Source organism: Formica exsecta, unplaced genomic scaffold (assembly GCF_003651465.1).
Source record: "Formica exsecta isolate Colony F162 unplaced genomic scaffold, ASM365146v1 scaffold1149, whole genome shotgun sequence".
Classification (NCBI taxonomy): Eukaryota; Metazoa; Arthropoda; class Insecta; order Hymenoptera; family Formicidae; genus Formica; species Formica exsecta.
In genome coordinates, this window is record NW_021848489.1 from 113,264 (window position 1) to 137,405 (window position 24,142).

The following is a 24,142-nucleotide window of genomic DNA, read 5'->3' on the forward strand; positions in this document are numbered from 1 at the left end:
ATATATATATATACTAATATATAGCTATTACATTAAATATAACAGTTTATAATATAAACTACTAATTTTCTTTTTATATTTTACATTTTAATAGAGAGAGTTTTAGGATTATATATTTATGTATTTCTATTTAAAACATCGTATTTAGTAAATCCGGTGTTTTCAACGTTCTTCCGAGATCCTGATTTAATCATTTTCAATTCTACCACCATTCATTTCGACGTATTATAGATATGTACGTATAAATTCGATATTTTTAGAAAACACGTGTATCTCTCTATCGTTGCAAGTTACTCGTGTTGAAAACCACGGTCAACTACCTGATTTTTCAAATAAAAGCATTTATACTTGATTAATGCTTGGATTTTATCGGAGATACCGTTCTTGTCTATAATATACATGCAAACTCGACAGTTTCATTGAACAAATACTTGAGTATTTCGTTCTAAAGTGTTTATACGGTTGAAACGACCAGTTAATCTCTAGTGGAAAATTCATTCGTCGGAATCACAGATAACTATACAGCCCCCGTCAATACTACATCATTTAACCTTTGTCGCTAAACATTTTATAAGATCAAGAGACATACATGGAATGCGCGATCGAGAGACTCGATTTCTCGAATATAATATTCACAACTGGTCCAATCGGACGTTATTCAAGAGACATTATTCAAGAGTTATTTTAGAGAGAGAGAGAGAGCTTAAATAATATCAAACGTCCTTTAGCTTTCCTCAATCCTTTCCTCTCCCGTCGTGCTTAGTATAGTATAACAAAATATAAATCTGAAGGCGACACATACGTATACGCGCGATCGCGCGAGCACGTATTGGTGTACAGAGTCGTTTGTTGGATCAAATTGGCATGCATCCTGAACAACGAAAAAACAAGTCGAAATACATATCTATGATTGAAAATAGAGAACGAACATACCTTTTATTTCCACAGAATTTTGTCAGATAAATGTTTACGATCATTTTGATTATTTTACAAAAAAATCTAACGATAACGGCACGTATTGGTGTACAGAGTCGTTTGTTGGATCAAATTGGCATGCATCCTGAACAACGAAAAAACAGGTCGCCCGAAATACATATCTATGATTGAAAATAGAGAACGAACATACCTTTTATTTCCACAGAATTTTGTCAGATAAATGTTTACGATCATTTTGATTATTTTCCAAAAAAATCTAACGATAACGGATCGTCCTTAATTAAAATTTCTGTGCAATATTGGGTGTAAATAAGATCGAAAAAAAAATGTTAATGATCGCTCGATAAGCGATAAAATTCAAACAATGAAATTTCTTTCGTACAATTATTTTGATACGTGTATGCTAACGTAATCTAACCAACGCCCTATACACTTGTATACAGGTAGATATTTTTATCTAGTACAACATTTTCTTGTTTCCATAAGGACATCCGGTATAATAAAGTCGGTACCGATGAGAATTAAGTTCGGGATCTCTTTTAAATCTCATAATTGCGAAACTTACTGACGACCTCGTTCGGTTCCTGATAGTCGAATGGAACTCCATGACCCGAACGATAATAGAGATTAGTGGCTCCACCCTCTGAAGCCCTTCTATGAACATTTGTGGGATGACCTTTGAGGTGAGCCGGTGAACCACCTGTCTCTCCAGTCGTATCCGGCAGCATTCTGTCCTTTGTCTTCGGTGTGCTCCAGTGCATAGTCTGTGAACAGAAGAAGATTCGCAATATTAATTAAAGATTATTTTTTATTATCATAAATAATAAAAAACAAAATTGATCAAAAACTCAAAGAATCAATGCGCTATATAAAAAGCATCCTATATATTGATTTTAGAATCTTTGATATTATTTAATTTTTTTTCTGAAGTCTCTTAAATAAAGCATAAATAATCTTCATTAATAAATAGCCAAATTTAATTTACAAATATTTTATGCTTTCAGTGAAAATAGATCTTGAAATAGTTGTTTAAAATTATAAATTTATAAATGGCATTCAAAAAATTTGATTTATTCTAATGTAAGAATAAACTACATATTTTTTATTGTAATGAACTAAAGCGTATTGTCCAAAATGGACATTAATTGCATCAATTGCAAAATTATTACACCTCACCTGCTGTACATGTTCCTTCATGCCGACCCATTGCTTGTAACTAATCTTGATACCACTATTCCGCCATTTGTCATAATTGCTCCTTTTTTCAGGATCACATAAAACCTCTTTTGCATACTATAATATAAATAGCGCATCAGAGCACATTTATTCAATATTCAAAAAACGTAAACAATCTATTTCAATTACAAATTAATAACATTGATCGACTTTCCTCTATGTGTAGAAGACGCACCTTTAATTGTTGAAATTTTTTTTCGGCCTCTTTGTCACCGTCGTTCTTGTCCGGATGATACTGAAGAGCTAATACCTTATACTCCGCCGTAATCTGCTCGATCTAATTTTTAAAATTAAACAGGGATCGTCTACGACATGATTCAATAATACACGAAAAGAAATTAATCTAATCGTAATAATTGTTTGTTTTCTTTCAAATATATGTCATAAATAAAATATTAAATTAGAAAAATGTGAAATTTATTTCACTAAAACAGAATCAATTTAATTCTTGAAATAAGATTATTTTCCTTTTTCTGTAATACTTCGATATTTATGACGTATTCGATATTTATTGCATTTAGATATCTCGGCTGTCTGCCGCAAAATCACATTCGTAGTATCATTCGCCGACGGAAACAAGATGTCATGAACATACTGATGTAATTTATCAACCGGAGTCGGAATTTTTATCAAGACGCTAAGAGATAATTCTAGCAAAACATAAACTAAAAAATTGAGAGGCAAACGACCTTTTCATTGTATATCTCTATTAAAATTTCTAATATCTATTACATTATGTACTGATAAAGAATAACAAGAGTAATCAAATATTTATTACGAATTTTTCAAAATTTGTAACTTATTTTTAATATATACGAATTATGGTGATATCATAATAAAAATAAAAATTATCGCATATGTTTCTCTCTCTCTCTATTTCTCTCGTTAATATCTTATTGCATTGCATATGAAATAATAACAAATTTGTTTCAAAGAATCAATACAACCTCACGCACAATGAAAAATGTGATTTGATTACAGCAGAAATATGGTTGCTTAATTCGAGAATTTAGCATATCATAAACTAGAAGCAGATGAGACTACATCTAATTGTGTTGATCGAATATTCAATTAATTGAGAATTTAAATTGCACTTTCCCTCTAGGATCTAATTATTACGGAAGCAATTCGACGTTTAATTAAATTATGTCAGTGCGGAAAATTAGTTTTGTACATGTATATCGATAAAAGTCTCAATTAAAACATATCGGAACAATTAAATTTTTTACAAAGATTATCGCTTATGAATTTTATATTTTAACGATATTAACTTGATTAATTAATTAAAATGATATCGTGATGAAATACACAATGAAAAATGATGGTGAAAAATTAAATTTAAATTAATAGTGATACATAAGCAAAATAGCTTTGCCTAATTGTACAATAATGATAAAAAAATATTTCATCTATTATCTCATCTATTATTGCTCCATATCATCTATTATATTGATCTAATATTGACTTTGATAAATAAGATATTTGACTTTTATCTTGTAATTATATTTTTCGCGATGCATTTATTTCTCGAATATTTTATAAATATTTCAAACACGCTTGACCGGGCGTTGACTATATATATATACATGACTCGTCAAAAGTAATAATGTATTCATGATAAACACTATTCAACTTAAAATAAATTTCCTGCTTTTATCTTTATTCTACATTAATTATAAATCTTTGTAATATATTGTATAAAAAAACATACAAATAAAAATACTTAATTATCTAAGAACATTCGCGATCTAACGCGAATAGCTTAGGAGCGAATATTTTTCGCAAGATAACAAAAACCGCGGCCAGAGAAAAGGACAAAGATTTTATAATTCTAAATTGATTTCAATAGACACAACACAGAGAGAACCTTTAGGAAAATAGAAGATATATTTCCAACTTTCACAAAATTTAGTTTGATATTTTTGCCGCATATTTAATCCTAAATAAAATGTGGCTCTCTGATTTTAAGGTTCCCTTTTTTAATATGATGGATGTGTCAAATGTGGACACAAAAGAAACTCAAATATTACATTACATTCAATAATTAATCAGCAATGGAAATACGAATTTCAGGTCGTGAAATGCAATAAATACGTTGCAACGTGTTGTGTCTTACCGTGGAAGACTCGTCGCAGGATAACAGCGCGTAATAGTCCTCCTCCTCGCTGGGCGAGTAATTGATGGCGTCCTCGACACTCATTTCGCGACTCTCCTTTCGCAACCCTTAGCACACTCCCTTCCTGACTTTCCCTTACCGAATTTATCGGACGCGAAAAATAGCTGCTCGTTTTCCAAACTTCCGTCGCTCCTAACCGAGTTGATCGAGATCGTCTGTCACCTGTTGCGAGTGAATGAATCTGTCAGTAGTAACGTCGCCGACTATGACGAGCACCAAAGTGAGCCGAGTAAAGGGAAAACCGTGTCGCAGACCCGGAAAGACCCGATTCCCGGGGAATCCCGCGCGACTGCGTACTCGCAATCCCGAGCCCGCACCCCCTTTCGCAAAAGGCACAGTTTGCACCGTTGCGCAGTTGCGACTTGCGGCTTATACCCTCTTGCGCCCCTTGTGTCGTGCGTCGTAAAGGGGCTACATATATACACACATATTTCTAGAATCTTGATATAATTTACACAGTTTCTAACAAATTAATCTCGTGTTCTTTAGATCGAAAATTTTGTTTTTAATTAAATTTCAAACGAGTAAATCTCTCACATTCGTCTCTGTAGAAATGAGAAGAGATTATATGAAAGAGAAAAAGAAAAAAATTGTACAAAATCTCTTTTTTAATATATGTATATCCCAATCTTGCCTTTTTTAAACTTGAGAAATATAATGCAAAATTTTTATTCCACAATTATATTCGTTAAGAAGTTTGAAGTGCGATTCATCAATTAAATTACAATATAGTTGCTGTTAGTTTTATTATATTGCCAAAGTGATTATGATATTGATATGAGTGAAAGGGAACTTGGAAAGAGCTTTAGTTTGCCTAGAATATAATAAGAATATAATAATATACTTGGCGTCGCGACGCTACCGCGTCGCTTGATAGAATATAATAAGAATCTATAGTATAAAAGAAGATTAATAAGGATGATTTTACTATCTTATTTTGTATTAGTTGAAGCTGTTTAAACTAAAAAAGCTAGATTTGTCAATGCACAATTATTTAAAACTAATTTTAAGTGTCAAACAAACTCGACACAGACCCGCAATTACTCTGCCAATAGAATGGTATCAATAGCACACAACGAGATGCATACATTCGTTCCATTATATAACATGGAATGCGTCGTTATCACTGCGAGATTTTTAACGATTGAAATCGCTTTCAAGATCACAACGGCTGTTATTGTGAAATCGCTCTTTTCTTTTGGGTAGACGCATATGGAAGAAGCACTTACGAGAACAAAGATTTAATCCCGCGTATGTTTCTAACAGTTCTTTCGCGAGATTACACAGCGTTTCTTTTTAGAACGCGCTGTCGTACGTGTCGTAAAGAGCACTATGCGATATTGAGTTCAACGCATCTACGTCTTTGCTGACGCGAGATTCCAGAGACTCGTGGCTTTCACTCGCGGTTAAACAACCTTGAATCATTTTATCTCACAGCTTTACCGATCGAGCGAGATGTCTTCATTTATTAGTATTTTTCGAAAAATGGATTTTATTAAGCACATATGAATTAATGATGATAGAAATATTAATCATCTCTGCTTTTCTCGCATTTTTGCCATTTGAGATAAAAAGATTTAAGGTTGTCCATTATACTTAAAAAATTTAATTTGCGAGATAATAAAGATTATTTGTCACGATGGTGAAGAGGCAGATTTGATTAGAAATTCAAATCTTTTAAAGAATTACAAGAAAGAACGAACAAGAGAGACATCAAAACGTGAATGAATGTATAAATCAATTACGTATTCTTCTTGCTTCTACGGGGGGACGACAGATAATGATCACCGGCACTTTCGTTTACAACTGTTGATGCCACTGTTTTAACTCTCTTGCGCACCATATTGTCTACAGGCGATGACGTAAATAACAGAATTGAGCAATTTTACGGATCACATATAACAAATGAAAAGTACCGAAAAATATTACATTATAAACATATATAGATCAAATTTAAGTCATAATATATCAAATAAAATAATGATTTTATTTAATATGGATTATAGAAATCAATATCAAATATTTTTTTAATGTTGATGAATAAATCATTAACGTTAGCTCTTCAATATATTATTTAAATATATATTTTTATTATATAAAAAAATAGATATTGTTTATAAAATTTATATAAATTTGTGTAATCAAAAGCTTTAATTAATGTAGTATATTCATTTTAATCAAAAAATTTATATAAAAAGATATCCGCGAATACTTTTGTATAATTTACTGTAAATTCTCGGAAATAACCGTTCTAAAAATTCAATGCACTGCTAGCATGTCCCATAAAGAAAAAAAATACTAACATCGCACCAATCAACAATCTGTCAAAAAGACGTATAGTCGTTTTAGACACATGTCAGCATCTACAGTACCTATACTACAAAACCTGTTTTATGCAACTAGCTTGTAAATTTTCCTGCGAGTAAAACCGTTGAATCTGAAAAAATATTTTTAACATTTCCCATCGTGTACGATTTTTTAATCTTCAATTTCTGCACTAGATGGTATAAACAAAAATTCACAATAAAATTGCGAAAAATATTGTTCATTAAAGAAAGTGTGTCATTGATTAAAAAATAATGTTTTATTTATCTCGCTTCAAGAGATAAATAAGATCGACATTCTATCAAAGTTAAAATCTTGTTAAACTATAGACGTTTTATTCCTTTCGTTGCGGTCAAAATGAAGAAGCAATCACTGACTGTCACGATACGGTAATTACTCGAAAAGTTCATTAAAGAAAGTGTGTCATTGATTAAAAAATAATGTTTTATTTATCTCGCTTCAAGATTTCTCGACAATACGCATGATCTCATAGATCGACATTCTATCAAAGTTAAAATCTTGTTAAACTATAGACGTTTTATTCCTTTCGTTGCGGTCAAAATGAAGAAGCAATCACTGACTGTCACGATACGGTAATTACTCGAAGAGTTTTACGAGACACGTGTCGAAAGGATCGAACCCTTTCACCGCTGGAGAACATACGTACGCTCACGGGCAGGAAACACATGCTCCGCTCCGTTTCCGCACGCATATGCGTGACAGACACGCAGCGTGCACGCGCGGAACTACCTCAACAGAGATTGCTAAATACTCGCACTGTACATTTTTGATATCTGCAAGAAATCAAAAAAATATTTATACTCGATTTTATTGATATTTTTTTAGAAGAAATGTTATGGAATCTTTATTAGAAACGCATGCAATGCAAAGAAAAAGTTCACACGTGAGAGTTAAGAAGAATATAAATCCATTTTTCTCTATCACTTAATCGTTTTTATCATCGTTCATTTTACCAATTTTCCAAAAGGATAAAAGATTAATTTTTTAATCAATATTTCTTAATTTTCCATGTGTCCTACGATATGTATAAATTGAATGTCGAGCGAACAAATAAGACAAATCTTCCTATTAAGCGAGAGAAAAAAATCGAGGGTCAAGAAGAACGCACGTGAGTCCGCTTTTCTTTATCGTTAACGAGTCGTCCTTCGGCATCCCAACACTTAGCCGTCCTTGTCTATCCCGAAATAACATTTCGTTACGAAGCATACATGGGCGTTTCTTCGTGCGACTGCCAGATGCGTGGGTGGTGGTAGTAGAGAAGAGAAGGAGAGCATAGAAACGATCATATGGTAGCGCCGCCGATGAGGCTCCCTCCAGGTCTGGCTTGTCAGTGCTTCATGAAGTGTTGCGTCGTACCCGTGCATAATCCCTGACCGAGCATGACCCTGACGAAGTTCGCGAAATCTAACATTAAACGTTGACTGGGAAGCTACGAGAAAGACTACGCGATTTCGTTCCTTAGTGAGCTTTCCTTTGCGAAATGGGTACAACAGAGATAACTATAGAGTGTATGAAACGTGAAGAAGAAGAAAAAGCTGCAATCTTAACGTTTACTTCCTGATCAAGTGTGACGGCATTGAGATCGGAATGATCGATGTGATTGATTGCCATCGCTGGTTTCGTGGAACGCAATTGATTATAATTAAATGTCAAGCAAATGTGAATATATCTAATGATATGATTAAAATAAATGGAAAATTATCTAAGTTATTTTCTTATACCAATCGTACGTTATTAGGCAGAAAAAGCATTTAATGAAATTTTGAAGCAATCATCGATTATCTCGATTACTGAATCACATTCTTGAATTCGAATATTGCTCATCATAATCAACGAATGAGACTGGCAATGAGTCAAACCTGTAATTCGTTCACACTGAAACATTTGATATAAATAAATAATTATTGGAAATCTTGAATATTTAGATATGAAAATGCTTAAAGTGATTAAAGATTATAAAAAAAAGATGAGCTGTGCAAATATTAATATTATATTTCACGTATAATTCAGAAGAAGAAAGAAAAGAAGAAGTAAAAATAAGAATTGGCGATTTTTCACAAGTAATAGAAAAGTACTCGTCATTTATTTCATAATGTTGAAATGATGTGGCTTGTTGTTACAAACCTCTTCTCTTTCGAGATCTTAATTTAGAAGATTTCAAGCATAAAAAAGAACAAAAATCATCTAATGCAAGCAATATTAACAACAAAGTACTGAAGGTGAGTTTGCAAGTCACATGAGATAAACAAATTAATTTAAAAATTTGTATTTGCATATTAATACTTTCTGATATGTTTTTAATTTAGTTTTTATCATAGAAAGAAGTTTATTTTACAAAAATCTAATTTCGATATATATATATATATATATATCAACTTCTACTTTATATTTCAGCAATAAATATATTTAGAACACTTGTAAAGTGTAAAAGAATAACTTGATCGAATATTTTATTAGTAATAAAATAGTCTGCATATAATGTATTTTTAATAAGTCAATTTATATACAGTTTGTACCAAAAAAACTTTTCATTTTTTTTGTTCTTGAACATCAATTGCAATATGTAAATCAGGAACAATTATATTTTAAATTTATTTATTTAATGTAACTCACAATCAGTTTCCTTTATAAAATTTAAAAAATTCATTTTTTATATTTAATATAAAATAAAATTAAGAAATAAAAACAATATAAACTTTTAATTGCTGAATATAAAAATTAAAAATAGACAATCTGCAAATCAAAAATACATGAATTAAGTGCAAAATTTTTTAAAAATCTTTTCCTTGGCTCTTTATACACTCTTTATTTCCTTGTCTAAACACAGATCGCCATAAAAACCATAAATATTTTCTGGCGCTATCAAGTTAACTTATCTTATGATTGAAAAATTACCGAAAAATATTTGAGAATTTGAAAAATAATAATAAAAACGCAAAACGTGTTAGTCAAAAGCGCGATAAAAAAGAAAGAAAAGAACAAGCAAGCGGGGGAGCAGAGTCGTCGAAAAAACTTCTCAATTATACTGGAACTAAAGCGCGTCTTTATGTGGTTCTCGAACAACGCGCTACATTCTGAATATAGCGTGTGCCGCACATGTGCGCGCTTACGGGGGCACGTGCACCACCGGATACAGGCTTCTTTTTATCGGACCATACCTCGGTGCAGGTGCAGTTACAGGGCGCGATGCGGCACGGCGCAGTCCTCCGCGACGGTCACAGGAACGGGCTTCTATTAATAGCCACGAATATGCGTGATTTGTTCGAGAAACCGCGTTCAGCTATAGACGCGATACGATACGAGCTTCTGCAAAATATATGATGTATTTTTAGCATTTTTAAGAATTATTTTGTAAGTCGAACGAACACCGTAGTTTCAAATCTGCAGAATTATTCGCGGCATTTGTGCAAAACGACTCGTAGAAAATAATCAAAATAAAATACATCGTTGCACGTGATAAGTCTCTTGTTTATAAGATATATATACATCGCATTCATCTAATAAACACATTTACTTATAACGAATTTGGTTGGATAAACTGCGCAATAAAGCCATTCAACAACAAACATAGAAATTTGCAACAGCATAAGTAATTAAAACAGTAAGATAATTAATACGATAAATTATTGTTATTGTTATTTAATAAAATAACAATAATAATAACTCGTAACATTAATTATCTTATTATTTTAATTATATATATATACTTATGCTATTGTAAATTATTATATACGACATATATTTATATACGACAACCTTGTACCAGATGTATATAATATGTTTCAGAGAGCGATTTGTACATTCAATCAAATTCGTTATTAGTAAATTATCTCTCTTTCAATTATCTTTGTTAGAACAAACAAATTGAAAGACAAAATCAATATTACATCAATATTTCTTGAATTGATAACTCTTATAACTTTATATTTTTTATAAATTCTTAGTGTGTTATATTATATTTTTCCTAAGAATTTAAAAAAAGATCGCATTTTAAAAAATGTATAGCATTTTTTTTCTTTCTTTAGTCGCTCCATATTTGGGTGAAAGAGTATATGGACTTTTCATGAGTACGATCACCCTTTTTCCCTCTCTTTCCTATCACATTTTCTCTCTCTTTCTCTCTTTCTATATATCTCTGCCTCTACCAGGCATGTTCTGCTCTCCCAGTTGTACGAAAATAGTAACCGCCATCGTTGCAGCAACTATGAGGGCAGAAAATTGTCGCGTATTCGCTGAACTAAATTCGAAGAAACGCACAGATTCCCGGTTAATCTCATCAATCACAGTTACGTGGATTAAGGAAAATAATTATCATATAAGCCTAATGTACATATAATTCAAGAAAAATTATATTACAATTTTTCGTACAAAAAAACTCGTTCTAACGATTGGTTGATAATAAAAAAAAATATCAAATTAAATTTCAAGTTAATTAAATTTTTCATCGTTAAACGCTAGATATAATTTTATAATTTTGCTCCAAATTGCATGCACGTTGAAAACACGAAAGTTTAATTACAAATTTTATAATAAAGAGATTGGAAGAAATAAACGTATTCGATAAAACATGTAGCTCCCTCCATTTAAAATTATTTTGCGTGGAAAAGTAGATTCAAACATTTACGAAATATAACGACGTTTATTTATTATTACGGTCTACTTACGGATGGGAAAAAATCTTTGTTAAGGAGAGATTTCCCTCATGTAAAACAACGTGATAGATATCATTGTCCATAACAGCAGCGGATGAGACGTGCAGAGAACAACGTGATAATGTCGCGTGCATAACACGTGAATGAGTCGCGTTCGCTCTCGACCCCCATTTCTCCGTTCTCCACCCCCTTCTGCGTGTAAGTGTAAACGGGTCGTGAGAGACGATGTGCGCCTCTCTCACCGTGCTAAATATAATATTCACGCGTATTTTCAGCAATGAATGAAAGCACCGACGGACATTCGCAGATTTTCCCGCGTATGATTTTCTGAATCAAAAGAGAAAGAAAAGATCATACATACGTAGAATAACATAAATTTATTTTACATTGCAGGTATTCGCGGCATCCAACCGAACGTTTCTACGTAGAAGATCGTCATGGCAGTCGGTGAGTTTTTCACTTTTTTCCAATTGCAGCAAAGATCGTAAAGATCGCATACAAATTTTAACGGTGCGACATTCAGTACGCGAGTCACGCCTTTTACGCATAATCACGCGTCTCTAACATCTCTCATTTTCATTCGCAGACAAACAGTAGCCTGTCCGCAACATTTGTTGGACAAAATCGCAAGCACATAATTTACAATGTAATTTGATTTAGTATCAGATTTAAACTCACATATCATATAACATAATAACATAAGAATTAAATAAAAGCACAGGTACACTGATAAGAATCAAAATTAAATTAGAACATAAGAAATTCGGGTATTTTTCTCATCCAATATAATATACAATTTTAATACTTTAAATTAAAGATGAATTATTTGTAAAGTTTTTTTTTATGTGATAGTTGAATGTAATTCAATTTATACATACGAAGAAAAAAATTTGCTGACACAGCATCAATGGACGATCCTATTATCGAGAAGTTCCAAATGAGAAATAACAAACAATAATGCAAATATTAAAAATAACAGATAAAATTTCATATGAACATTCGATTAATGCCCTTTTCCGGGGAGTAAGAGCGCGCGAATATTGCAAATCGAGGTGGTATATTTCCGGTGCAGCTACTACGTATTCCTGCCAGCTCACCGGGTGTGGGGGAACAATGCAACGTCCGGTTCGGTGTATCCCCCCACCATGGTCGAATCCAATGGTAATCGTAGTAAGGCTCGTTCATGGTGTCCCATGAATGTAATTCAGCTCCCACAGTCACAGGTAGACCCTCTATTACTCTCGTCGTGGCTATAACGCGGACGCGGATGTGATAACTGTGACAGACGTGATAAGAGCAACGTCACGTTGAACGACGTTTAATTCCGGATTAGAAGAACGTTCCTTCTTTGTAATTACCTATGTCACAACATAGTGCAAAATCGTGTTAAAAATAATGCACGGATAGCATCCAATATCTAGATAAATCTTTATTTCTTGATGTAATCGGGAAAAATCGATGATTGAATTTGACAGAACTTTCGATGGAACATCAAAAAGTGATTAATTAGACTAATTGAACAGTTCATTTCCTCCCTTCGGTTATTGTTTAAACGCGATGAGAATGAGATCGAGTAATGTCCTTTTCAATTAATATCAACTGTATACAACTTTTACATTAATTATACAAGTTAATAATGGATTATTATGATGAACATATTTTATGGGGATTCGCGCAGTTCTTATGGCAGCGACTTTTTTTGCTTCGAATTAGCATTTACCGTAGCAAAACCGTATGAAAATTACGGACGTGCGGCTTAATAATTTTTCGCTAAGAGCCGCACACACACGCACATAGAAGAGAATAACGAATCAGTGAATCGAGCAGTGAATCGTGTGACCTGGATCTGTCCGATCCGCATGTTCACAGATAATCCGTCATATTTCTCGCTGTCCGGCGGGACATCGTCGTCGCCGAAGACGACGACGACGTTGACATCCCCGACGTCGCCCAGAAATCACAGTAGCGGCTTGTCCGCTTTATTTCGACGGAGAGCCTGCAGTAAGATGGGCGCGGCTTCCTCTCAAGGTGGCATCGTCATCTCGGAATCCACGTCCAGCATGCATCACGAAAATCGCGGCAATGTGTCGGGTACGTCGACATCGACGGAGGAGCGCGTCCCGATGCTGTCGCGGAATGGCGCGGTCCAATCTGGCAAAAGGAGATATGGCAGCGACTTTTTTTGCTTCGAATTAGCATTTACCGTAGCAAAACCGTATAAAAATTACGGACGTGCGGCTTAATAATTTTTCGCTAAGAGCCGTACACACACGCACATAGAAGAGAATAACGAATCAGTGAATCGAGCTGTGTGACCTGGATCTGTCCGATCCGCATGTTCACAGATAATCCGTCATATTTCTCGCTGTCCGGCGGGACATCGTCGTCGCCGAAGACGACGACGACGTTGACATCCCCGACGTCGCCCAGAAATCACAGTAGCGGCTTGTCCGCTTTATTTCGACGGAGAGCCTGCAGTAAGATGGGCGCGGCTTCCTCTCAAGGTGGCATCGTCATCTCGGAATCCACGTCCAGCATGCATCACGAAAATCGCGGCAATGTGTCGGGTACGTCGACATCGACGGAGGAGCGCGTCCCGATGCTGTCGCGGAATGGCGCGGTCCAATCTGGCAAAAGGAGAAGCTTCCGGAATCTTTTTAGATCTGTAAGCGCGAACGCGGATCACGAGAAAACTCAAAAGTTCCTCAAAGGAGATCCGAGGCCGTCCGACGTTGCGCCACCATCGCCATATTTGCCCCATAGGTAAATAAAATGTCGCACTTTGACGAGGATATAATCCTTTGAGGATATTGATATATAATTCAAATATAACTGCAATTTTATTTATTTATTTAATTGCGGGATTGCAATTCTTTGGCAAAAAGAATTGCAAGAGCCGAATCAGACGCGGTATAAATAATAAAAATATATTGTCTTATCGATGCAGGTCGCATTCGCATTCCGAGAAAGATCGACATCGTCCTGCTCGAGGCAGGAGAGTCCTGAAATCTGCCAGCGAGCTTCTGTCCAATGATATGGTTTACTGTGGTCTAACAGGCAATTCTAAGAATCATAATGACAACGATGACAACAGCAACGACGATGACGATACCGCAGAAGTCTTCCTCGGTGTGGACGATGCCAGGTTAATAAAAAAATTATCTTTATCTATTCAAAAAACATTTTTTATTACTTATATACTATAGATGTTTATAATTAAGCTTCAAATTTTATTTATTATATATATTTTTAATTATAATACAGAAGAGAGAGGAGAGATAATCTGCTTGTGAAATAAACTGTGGAAAATTCTTTTCCAGATATTACAATCTTTCCTCCACTTTTCCTACGACTGGTTCAACCGCCTGCCGGAGAAGACACTCAATTGGCACTTTTCTCGAAAAAGAAGCAAGTACATCTACTAACGCTATCCCTGGACGACAACAAATGGGAGGATGTAAGAATTTGTTAGAAGCAGATACAGTGACAGCTCCGGTATCGGTCGACGATATTGATGGTGCCCCATGCAACGAAGGCAAACAATCGTATTGTAATAGGACTAGACGGAGAAGACACAAGAGCTCATTTAATAAAGGTAAAAAATATTGATTAATATAACAATTTCGATTTTCTTATCGATTTTGATTAAGCTTTCGCTAAACTATCGCATGGTATTGACGGGATATATATTCTTCATATGCCCTCAATTATCAATTCAAATAATATTTCAATAAAAATTATCATTCTCCAATTTCAATAGATTTAATTTAAAAATACTGCTTTTCCGAAATAATCATAAATAAAAAATTTAAAACCACTTGGACAAATTCAAATCTGTTTACAAGATATTTATTTTCGTCTCGAATCATAATAATGTGCCATCGCAAAAAAATTTGGTTTTTTAATCCACAATCTCATATATTCTCATATATCAGACAAATTTAATTTTGATGAAAAATATTTTTTTACTTGCATTCAATTTTTTAAACGGCACAAAATTGTTGAGAAAATCATTGAGCGAGTTGTATGAATTGTTTTATTCATCGCGGACGGTGATTATAATTTCTATGGCGAGAAGAGAGTGCACTTCCGAATGAAGAGTTCTCGCATTCCCACGTCCCATCTATCGCACGCCCGCATGAAGCACGAATCACGCCTGCATGTTATAAAAGTCGAAGCATTGCGACACAATTTCGATCATCTTAATGCATCGATTGTTCGCCAATTTCCATTTGGATGATACTTTCAGGTCATTCTGTCTTTAATTATGTGGCATTGCAGTGATGATTGTCGTCTTTTTATTAGGCAGTTTTTATATGAAAAGAACTAATTGTAAGCATTGTACTCTATCTATGAGAGGAAAGTATAAAATTGTCTTTTATTACATATAAGTTTGTTAATCAATTGTAGTTTTTTTTTTTTCAATTTAAGATCAAGCGTATTAGATTTCGCTTCTATTAATAAGAAAAATAGTCTTATAAAAATTATCTTATCATTCAAGTGTCGATAATCTCAATGCTTAATCTTAAACAAAACTTAAAATTGATTGAAAAACTCAATTATATGTAATAAAAAATTTAAAGACGATCTCTATTATTGTTTCTTAGTTGTAAAATTGGTTCTTAAAATTTATTCTATAGAAGAGAATATTCTTTATTGTAAAAAAAATATGCACCCCTTCTCTCGTTATAAATGTATTTTTATTTTTATAAATCTTGACCAGTATGGTCAAAAAATCTGTTTAATCTTAAAGAGATTGTTTAACTTAAGAGTTTTTAAAAATAAATATTTAACATACGCGCGCGCGATATTATTATAATTATTTTATTTTAGTTTTCAATTCGCTCATAATCGCCTGTAAAATCCGAATCAAAGTTAAAACAAACAATCTGAAGAAACAATATGAAGAATATCCGGCATTCTCGTGATCGCGTAACAGATAAAATCAGGGACCGGTCCGCAGATGAACGCGCACGTGGGTCGGATGAGGTCTGCTCCGGAAGTTCACAACCTTTAGTATTCGGCGAGCGACTTCGTCGTTTTCCGATCGTGTTCGCATATACACACACATACATATAGAACACACACACATATGGCCATAAAACCCTGAAATTTACGACGTTACGTGAGCAGTTACATGGACAACAAAAGATCCTCTGACGTGTATATAAAATCAATTCTTCCTTAACAAAAATGTCTAAAAGTTAATAGCACCAGAATTTATAAAAAATCGTAAACAAACAAATTATTTGTAAATCAAGTTATTAAACACAGCAATATCTTAAATCAAAATCCTTATTATTTATTTAAATTTCTATTAAATTTAATTGCATCCAAATTTAATAATAAAATATGCTTGTATACATGTGGGAGGTATAATACCTCACACATGTGTAATGTACCAAGCGATTTCTTAATTAAGAAAGCGAGTGTGTAACACACATGCTTTTAACAACGAAAATGTGACCTCGACCAGCATCCGGCTGCTCTTTAATTACAGCAGGAAATGAAACGTAGATTGCAAGAAGCAAAAATAGCGATTCCATTTATGTTACCGGCAATAAAATATGTATAAATAAATATAAGACAACGATCTATATATCTTATGATAAACAAGTATCTCCATTGTATCAATTAATTAATTTAATAATTGGGTCAAATCAATACATCCGGTCGAGAAGTAGTATTTATATATATTTACCCATCAAATTATAAATCAAATATTACTTTTAATTTGCTTTTTGATAACATAGAAAGTGAGAATCTTTATGCACGAAAAATAAAATTAACTTTTAGAATTTTTTCCTTGGAATGTACTAAAAAAAATGACAACCAGAATTAATCTATTTTCCTAAAGACCCGTTTATTTACAGAAGGTGTGAAAGAGAGATAACCGAATGTATTTCTAAAGTTTAGATTCGTTTCTGGATGTCTGTGTTTTCACGCGTCTTCCGTTGCAAGCATTGCATAGTGTGTCGTTGCCGACACGAAACGGAAATATCCGTCCATATGTTGACACGAGGTCACAGACGGTTATACTAGCGTACATCTTATGGCCTCATCGAAAGAATACGTTCCCCTATACTGTAAATTCTCTTTTTCCGTCTGGAGAAAAGACCCTATGCTGTGAATTCTCTTTTTTCGTCTGAAGGAAAGCAGGACAATCTTACTTTGCAATTAAAAAATTTCAACTATCGTAAAATATTTTACTTAATATTATTTACAAAAATATTATTTTCTCAATTTTTAAAATTGATCTTTTTTAACAAAATCTTGTACCAAAAAATTTTATTATATGTTTTCGATTTATTTTTTTATATATGTACATAGAGTTATCTTACTCCTCTCAATCATACCATCAATAACGAATCTAGTATATATAAGCGAGAGAACCAGTTACGCAACGCCTTGATTTGCATAAATTTATGAAAGTACATTATATATGTGTTACAAAGATCAACTTGTAGTGTGATATCCAACAAAATGGATGTGCTGAGCGATAAAACGAGCCGTATAAATCTATTGAAAGACAGAGGGGTCAGTAACCGCAAGATTAAGCATTCTGCCGGCATATTCGATTCTATCCTCATATTATTTACCGGTTGTACTTCCTGGTGTTACCCCGGCGCAGATCTAACGCTTCCGGCGCTGACAGTTAACTTCCAGGAGGCATCGCGTCTTACCGATCTCTTCGACATGATAACAAATCAAGCTTCAAAAATAATTCAAAGACAATTTGACTCAATCAATTAATCAGACATTTATAATATATAATAATTAAATATAACCCTTTGTCTTTTATATAGCGCACATTTTGATGATAAATAATATCACGGTCTTAAGAAAAATTTTCCGTGTTTATTTTTGTCTTTATTTTTATCTTGTTTTTTTACCGTACGTGTATGAATAATAAAATTGGCAGATAACACATCTTCACGGAATTAATCATCATTAATTCTTCTCTCAAGCTTCGAGTTCTAAAATTGTGTTAATTAAACCGCTCGGATAGCAACGGTGTAATTAATGCAATTAGTGTCTGAGTCTGCATATTGAGTTGTGTTCCATTTGTTGTATCTGCGGATCTATTTTGTTCGAATTACTAAAGATTATCATGACGACGATACGTACGTTCGAAGACCGACGAAAACATCCGGACGAAAAGAAAGAGTATCTTTCTGCTTCGATATTTATCCCTACTATAAACGTTTACGTTCTCCGAGATTTTGTCCAGAAACCCAAGGAAAGCGAAACTTCCTGTCTTCGTAAACTGCTTGAAGCTGCGAATTGTTTACATCTTTCAATTCTAATATATGAAAAAAATTATTTTAAGAATTTTCAAATATTATGGTCAAAGAGCAAAGTTAACAGAACGAGAGCTAACCTTTTTATTAAAAAAAAAAATTTATTCAAAACTTATCCAAAAATATATATTTAATAATATTTATCCAACAATCAGAGCTTGTATAATTATGCTATCCACAACTTGCAAAATTATAAATAATATTAATAAAAGATTTGCTGCTAATAAATATTAGTATAAATCATGATATTAAAATGATCAAGAAACATTAATATTGCATCAATGAAATGTAATGTTTCATAAATATGTAAAAATATTTATATCCTAATTCTTTTAAATCTTAATTAGAAACAGGATCGTCACAATCATGCGTACAAAGACAAAAAGGATTAAAAACCAATTAAATCTATAATAAAATATGTTCTGGAATCGAAACGGCAATATTGGAAAATTCTCTGCTGAATATACGTTGCATTCACTTTATTTGGAACGTCAATTTAGATTCGTGCTCGAAAAGGGATTCGAGAGGCGCGATCGGAGTTGAAACGACCATCAAGTATATAAACGAGCTTTGATTGGTCAATACGCGATGTCCGGTAACTACGATTTATTAGCGAACCAAAAGTTGCATCCGCTGTTACTCTTCGATAACTTTCGTTCGCTTATCGATCCCTCCAATCGTCCGCGAGTCGATCAAGTCACATTTGTCATCAAACTATATATCTCGATAAACGTCGAGAAAAACAATATTTTCTACGAGTTATTGAAGACATGTCTATCTTGATTATAATGTAATTAATCTTTTATTCTCAAGAGAAAATTTTATTTTAAAATGACGTTTTTATGACATAAAAAATCCGGGGAAAGTATCTTTTATCTTATGTTAATATTAAACATCAAATAAAAGAGAGAATGAATGAGATATGTCATCATATTTCATTCCATCATCGAAGGATTTGTTAAAATCCTTTTAGAAATGCAATTTAGAGAGACAAAGAGAGAGAGAGAGAGAGAGACGCGATTTAATTTCGGTACTTATACAACGATTTTCTATTACATCAGCGAAAGTATAACGAAGACTGAAACGATCGATAAGGAAACGCATATCTTTATTCTTTCTAGTTTAAAATAAGATATGCGTGCCGATAGATAGGAAACACTATTTGGTTTAAAGGAAGATTACACAGTGTATCTCATAGCATGGCGGAGTTGTATCGTCTATCTATAAGTAGTCATCATATTCTAACTCAAAAAGGAAAGAAGAAAAAAAATATTTTAAAATTCTAAACAGATTTCTTTCTTAAAATCTTAAATCTCTCTCCAAATTTGTCAAGAAACTCATAAATGAAAAATAATTTGCTAGATTTGTGATATTCTGCGCATATAGTACACAATAAAAATCCTTAACAAATTTTAAAATAATTTTTATGAAAGAATTCCTCTGACACACAAGAAGAAATCTGATAAGCACAAAAATCATAATAAAAAATAATAAGCTATTCCTCAGATTCTGCTGCATCATTGGACCATAGTTCATTGAAAGATTAAATCTCCGTAAGCTTGTGTGTTAGAATTTCTAACTACATATCCTTTTTCAAAGATCCTACAAGCTAAATATAACCGGCGCCACAATGGTTAACGTGGCTTGTTTCTCTGGATAATATCTGTAAATTTATTTCTCCATAAATAAAAATTAAATAAAAATTAAATATATTATATATATATATATATATATATATATATATATATATATATATATTTATTGATACACACCATAGACATACATATAGAATGGACTGAGCGTGGCGATAGACAAACACGCGCTCGTTGTAGAAAGGGAGATACTATATAGGAGGCCTATTTTGTTTTTTTTCCTAGCATCTCATTGGTGATTTTGTCTTTTTCCATATAGAAAATCACCAATGAGATGCTAGAAAAAGGGACAAACATAAGCCTCCCATATAGTACCTCTCTTTCTACAGCGGGCGCGCTTTTGTTTATCTCGCAATGCTCAATCCAGTCTATTAAATATAAAATAAAAAGTAATTGTAATAGTTAAAAGATCTTATTATATATTTTTTTTTAAATATATAAATGCACACATCACATTTGCATTTTTAAAACTTAATTGTCGAAAACATTTTTGATATTAATTGCTTGTAACTTAGAAATCATGTTTCTCGATGTTTTTATTAATGAAAAATTTATTTCAAATCAAAGAATCTGTGTATAAAAGATGCCTCGATCTAGTATCTGGGATATACCCTATATAGTCGAGGCTTGCGTTTCAATGGGAAAATTTTATCGGTCATTATTCTTCGTAACTACTAATGATTCTCTTGTCAGTCGAGATTTCCGAGAAACCGAGGAACTTATATATATAAATGCCACCGAGTTATCGTCTCTTTCGTCCCTCCGAGAAATTTATAAACAGCACATATGCCCCGAATGCAACGGTTATATGCATCGCGCTGCGTTGGCGTATATGATTTCGTATCCGCATTTTGCATTCCTACAATATATATATTTATTGCCTTTTCCGCGACAAAAATAGCTTCGGCATTCATTAGTTTATATCGTTTTTTCCTGGATTTATTACAAGATAGGATAGCTACACTATAAATGGCCAGTTAAAAAAATCATATAATCAACTTTTTTGTTAAATAAAAATATTATTTCTACTGCCTATACTTTTGATCTGTGCTTGCATATCATAGTATGGTACCTTCGTAATTATTAATTAATCTGAATTTCTTTTTTTATAAATAACGTATAATAAAAAGATTGTCTTAAACGTTTTTATATTGCAATATAATTTTATAAAATCTAAATAAGCATGGGAAAATTAAATAAGTCAATTTCTTTTCAAGCCAAATTTAAGATGAAACATTGCCCGTCCGAATCTCAGCACGTCAATGAGCCGTGTACGATACGTAATGCAAATGTAACGGAGATAATCTCGAGTGTAAGATACCAAGAACTGCTCTTATAGACCTCAAGACCATTATTATTCCCTAATCGGTCCCTCGAGTCTACCGAGTGACTCAGTCTCCTCCTCTCTAATCTGATTAATTGAGGCAGTCTAATTTCTTTGTATCAAATGCATGGCGCTACATATATGCAACGGGTATATTAGAAATGAACGCATTAATATAGTAATGTAGAATTCTGCGTTAAAAAACCGTAGTAAATAATCGAAGCCTTTTGAAAGCCGCGACGCATAAATTCGGGCTTTCGATTCATCTGTGAATAGGACCTCTGTTTCAGGTCTCCGTTTTTAAGAAGTTATGAAGATAGACAGATGATAAAAGAATCATAGTATGGTACCTTCGTAATTATTAATTAATCTGAATTTCTTTTTTTATAAATAGCGTATAATAAAAAGATTGTCTTAAACGTTTTTATATTGCAATATAATTTTATAAAATCTAAATAAGCATGGGAAAATTAAATAAGTCAATTTCTTTTCAAGCCAAATTTAAGATGAAACATTGCCCGTCCGAATCTCAGCACGTCAATGAGCCGTGTACGATACGTAATGCAAATGTAACGGAGATAATCTCGAGTGTAAGATACCAAGAACTGCTCTTATAGACCTCAAGACCATTATTATTCCCTAATCGGTCCCTCGAGTCTACCGAGTGACTCAGTCTCCTCCTCTCTAATCTGATTAATTGAGGCAGTCTAATTTCTTTGTATCAAATGCATGGCGCTACATATATGCAACGGGTATATTAGAAATGAACGCATTAATATAGTAATGTAGAATTCTGCGTTAAAAAACCGTAGTAAATAATCGAAGCCTTTTGAAAGCCGCGACGCATAAATTCGGGCTTTCGATTCATCTGTGAATAGGACCTCTGTTTCAGGTCTCCGTTTTTAAGAAGTTATGAAGATAGACAGATGATAAAAGATCATCATATCATTCTTTACATTCCTTGCTTTGAATAATATTTGTTGCGATATATTATTTGAATAGATAACTAAAATCCACTATATCAGTCAATCGTTATTTAAAATTCTCTAAATAGAAGATTTTAATTTTATATCGTAAATAACTCTCTGTTAGTAGTTGTTAATAATATACTTCTTTATAAAGCAAAAATCTTAAAAAGTCAAACATACAGAATATATGATATACCAAAGATGCGATTTATATTTAGCTATGGGATGTTTCAATCTCAGTTGACACGTTCTTATCTACACGATAGATAATACAGATGATTACATGGACTTTTTATGTTGTATTGGAAACAACTTTAAAACTCATAGCTTTTACTTACTAAGTTACTGTATTTTATTAGATTGTACGATTAAAATTGTACAACTAATTTTCTTTTTAAATTGTTATAGTGTTTTACAATTATAAAATACTTTTTATTGTTTCTTCATTGCAATATGATAAATAATAAAGTCGATGGATCGCCATGTGGATCCAAAAAATCTCTCTCTACGAACGATATCGTCTTGGCGATGCGCCTGCGCCAGGCATTAGCATTGCGCGATGGTCGGTGCATCTCCGAGAAGCACTGGAATGTCTATTCAGTCCTGCGGCGCCTCACGTTTGAGATCGGTTTTACGCTCTTCATTCCCGTGTATATATACGTATTTTTTTAATTAATTTTTTTATATATAGCATCAATAAAAAAACCAGCGTAATTTCGATGAGTTCAACTTTCGATATATGTCCATTAAGATAGTATTAAAAAATTTATAACAATATTTATAGTATTATTATATTAAAAAATTATTCATCAAGATTATACCGACTTTAATTTTTATTCTTGATGTGAGTGTCTTTTGTCATCGAATAAATCACATATTGAGTGATTATATTTACTCCAATCGTAGATGATATGTTGTTTTCAGTGCTTCGAAATGAGTGAATAAAATCAATAAATTACATTAATCATATAGAAATTGTAATAGCAAAATTAAAATGAGGATAAAAGCTGAAGATTATTATGCCAAAAGGAGCGTCGAGTACTTTGGTGATTATTTTTCAATATTATCTCACCTTTATCGATCGTTGTAATAAAATTAAATGCTTAATTAAGAATAAAAGTATAATAAAATGACTTTGTAGAAACATGCCTTTAAGTTAAACAGTAATTTAAATACTGTTATTATAAATTAATTACAAATGAAATTAATGTATAGCATAGTTCCATATAAATATCGCAAAACATTCTGTACACAGTTAATAATATTTAGTAAATAATAAAAATATAAAATGTTAACTCTTGATAATTCGCGTGTATTTATAATGCATCTTTTACTATTTTTTTTTTATAAAAACGTCAGAGCTATATGTATTCTGATATATCCAATACAGAATAAATATGTTAATTAAATACAAAACCAATGTATGGGTTGAATATAAATGAGATTGAAGTGGCATTATTGTTTATACAGACATATTTGTAATAAGTTGGAAAGAATATATTTATTATTATATATAAATAAAATAAAATTATGAAAATTATAATAAATATC

The 24,142-nt window shown here is 32.6% G+C and overlaps 2 protein-coding genes and 1 long non-coding RNA gene across 4 annotated transcripts in view; 2 read left to right on the top strand and 1 right to left on the bottom strand.

Moving 5' to 3' along the window:
• Positions 1-1,021: 1,021 nt before the first annotated feature.
• Positions 1,022-5,721, bottom strand: LOC115237514 (J domain-containing protein). 2 transcript variants are annotated; one of them, XM_029810601.1, is made up of 5 exons: positions 5,578-5,721; positions 4,289-4,510; positions 2,348-2,449; positions 2,113-2,229; positions 1,022-1,700 (listed from the first exon to the last, which is right to left on the bottom strand). In XM_029810601.1, exons 2-5 carry the CDS (start codon positions 4,370-4,372, stop codon positions 1,476-1,478), a joined length of 528 nt encoding a protein of 175 aa, XP_029666461.1. In that variant the 5' UTR covers positions 4,373-4,510; positions 5,578-5,721; the 3' UTR covers positions 1,022-1,475. The 2 variants fall into 2 exon arrangements, with proteins under 2 accessions (XP_029666461.1, XP_029666470.1); XM_029810610.1 differs by lacking the exon at positions 5,578-5,721 and having other exon boundaries at positions 4,289-4,543.
• A 1,882-nt stretch (positions 5,722-7,603) lies between these two features.
• Positions 7,604-13,499, top strand: LOC115237533. The gene is made up of 3 exons (XR_003884356.1): positions 7,604-8,913; positions 11,740-11,793; positions 13,216-13,499. It is a non-coding gene; the product is annotated as an uncharacterized LOC115237533 (long non-coding RNA).
• A 144-nt stretch (positions 13,500-13,643) lies between these two features.
• Positions 13,644-24,142, top strand: part of LOC115237524 (phosphoinositide 3-kinase adapter protein 1) — a 23,521-nt gene continuing 13,022 nt past the window's right edge. Inside the window, exons 1-3 of the mRNA XM_029810623.1 lie at positions 13,644-14,109; positions 14,294-14,491; positions 14,667-14,941. Coding sequence (XP_029666483.1) covers positions 13,682-14,109; positions 14,294-14,491; positions 14,667-14,941 — 901 coding nt within the window. The 5' untranslated portion in view covers positions 13,644-13,681. The remainder of the gene's footprint in view (positions 14,110-14,293; positions 14,492-14,666; positions 14,942-24,142) is intronic.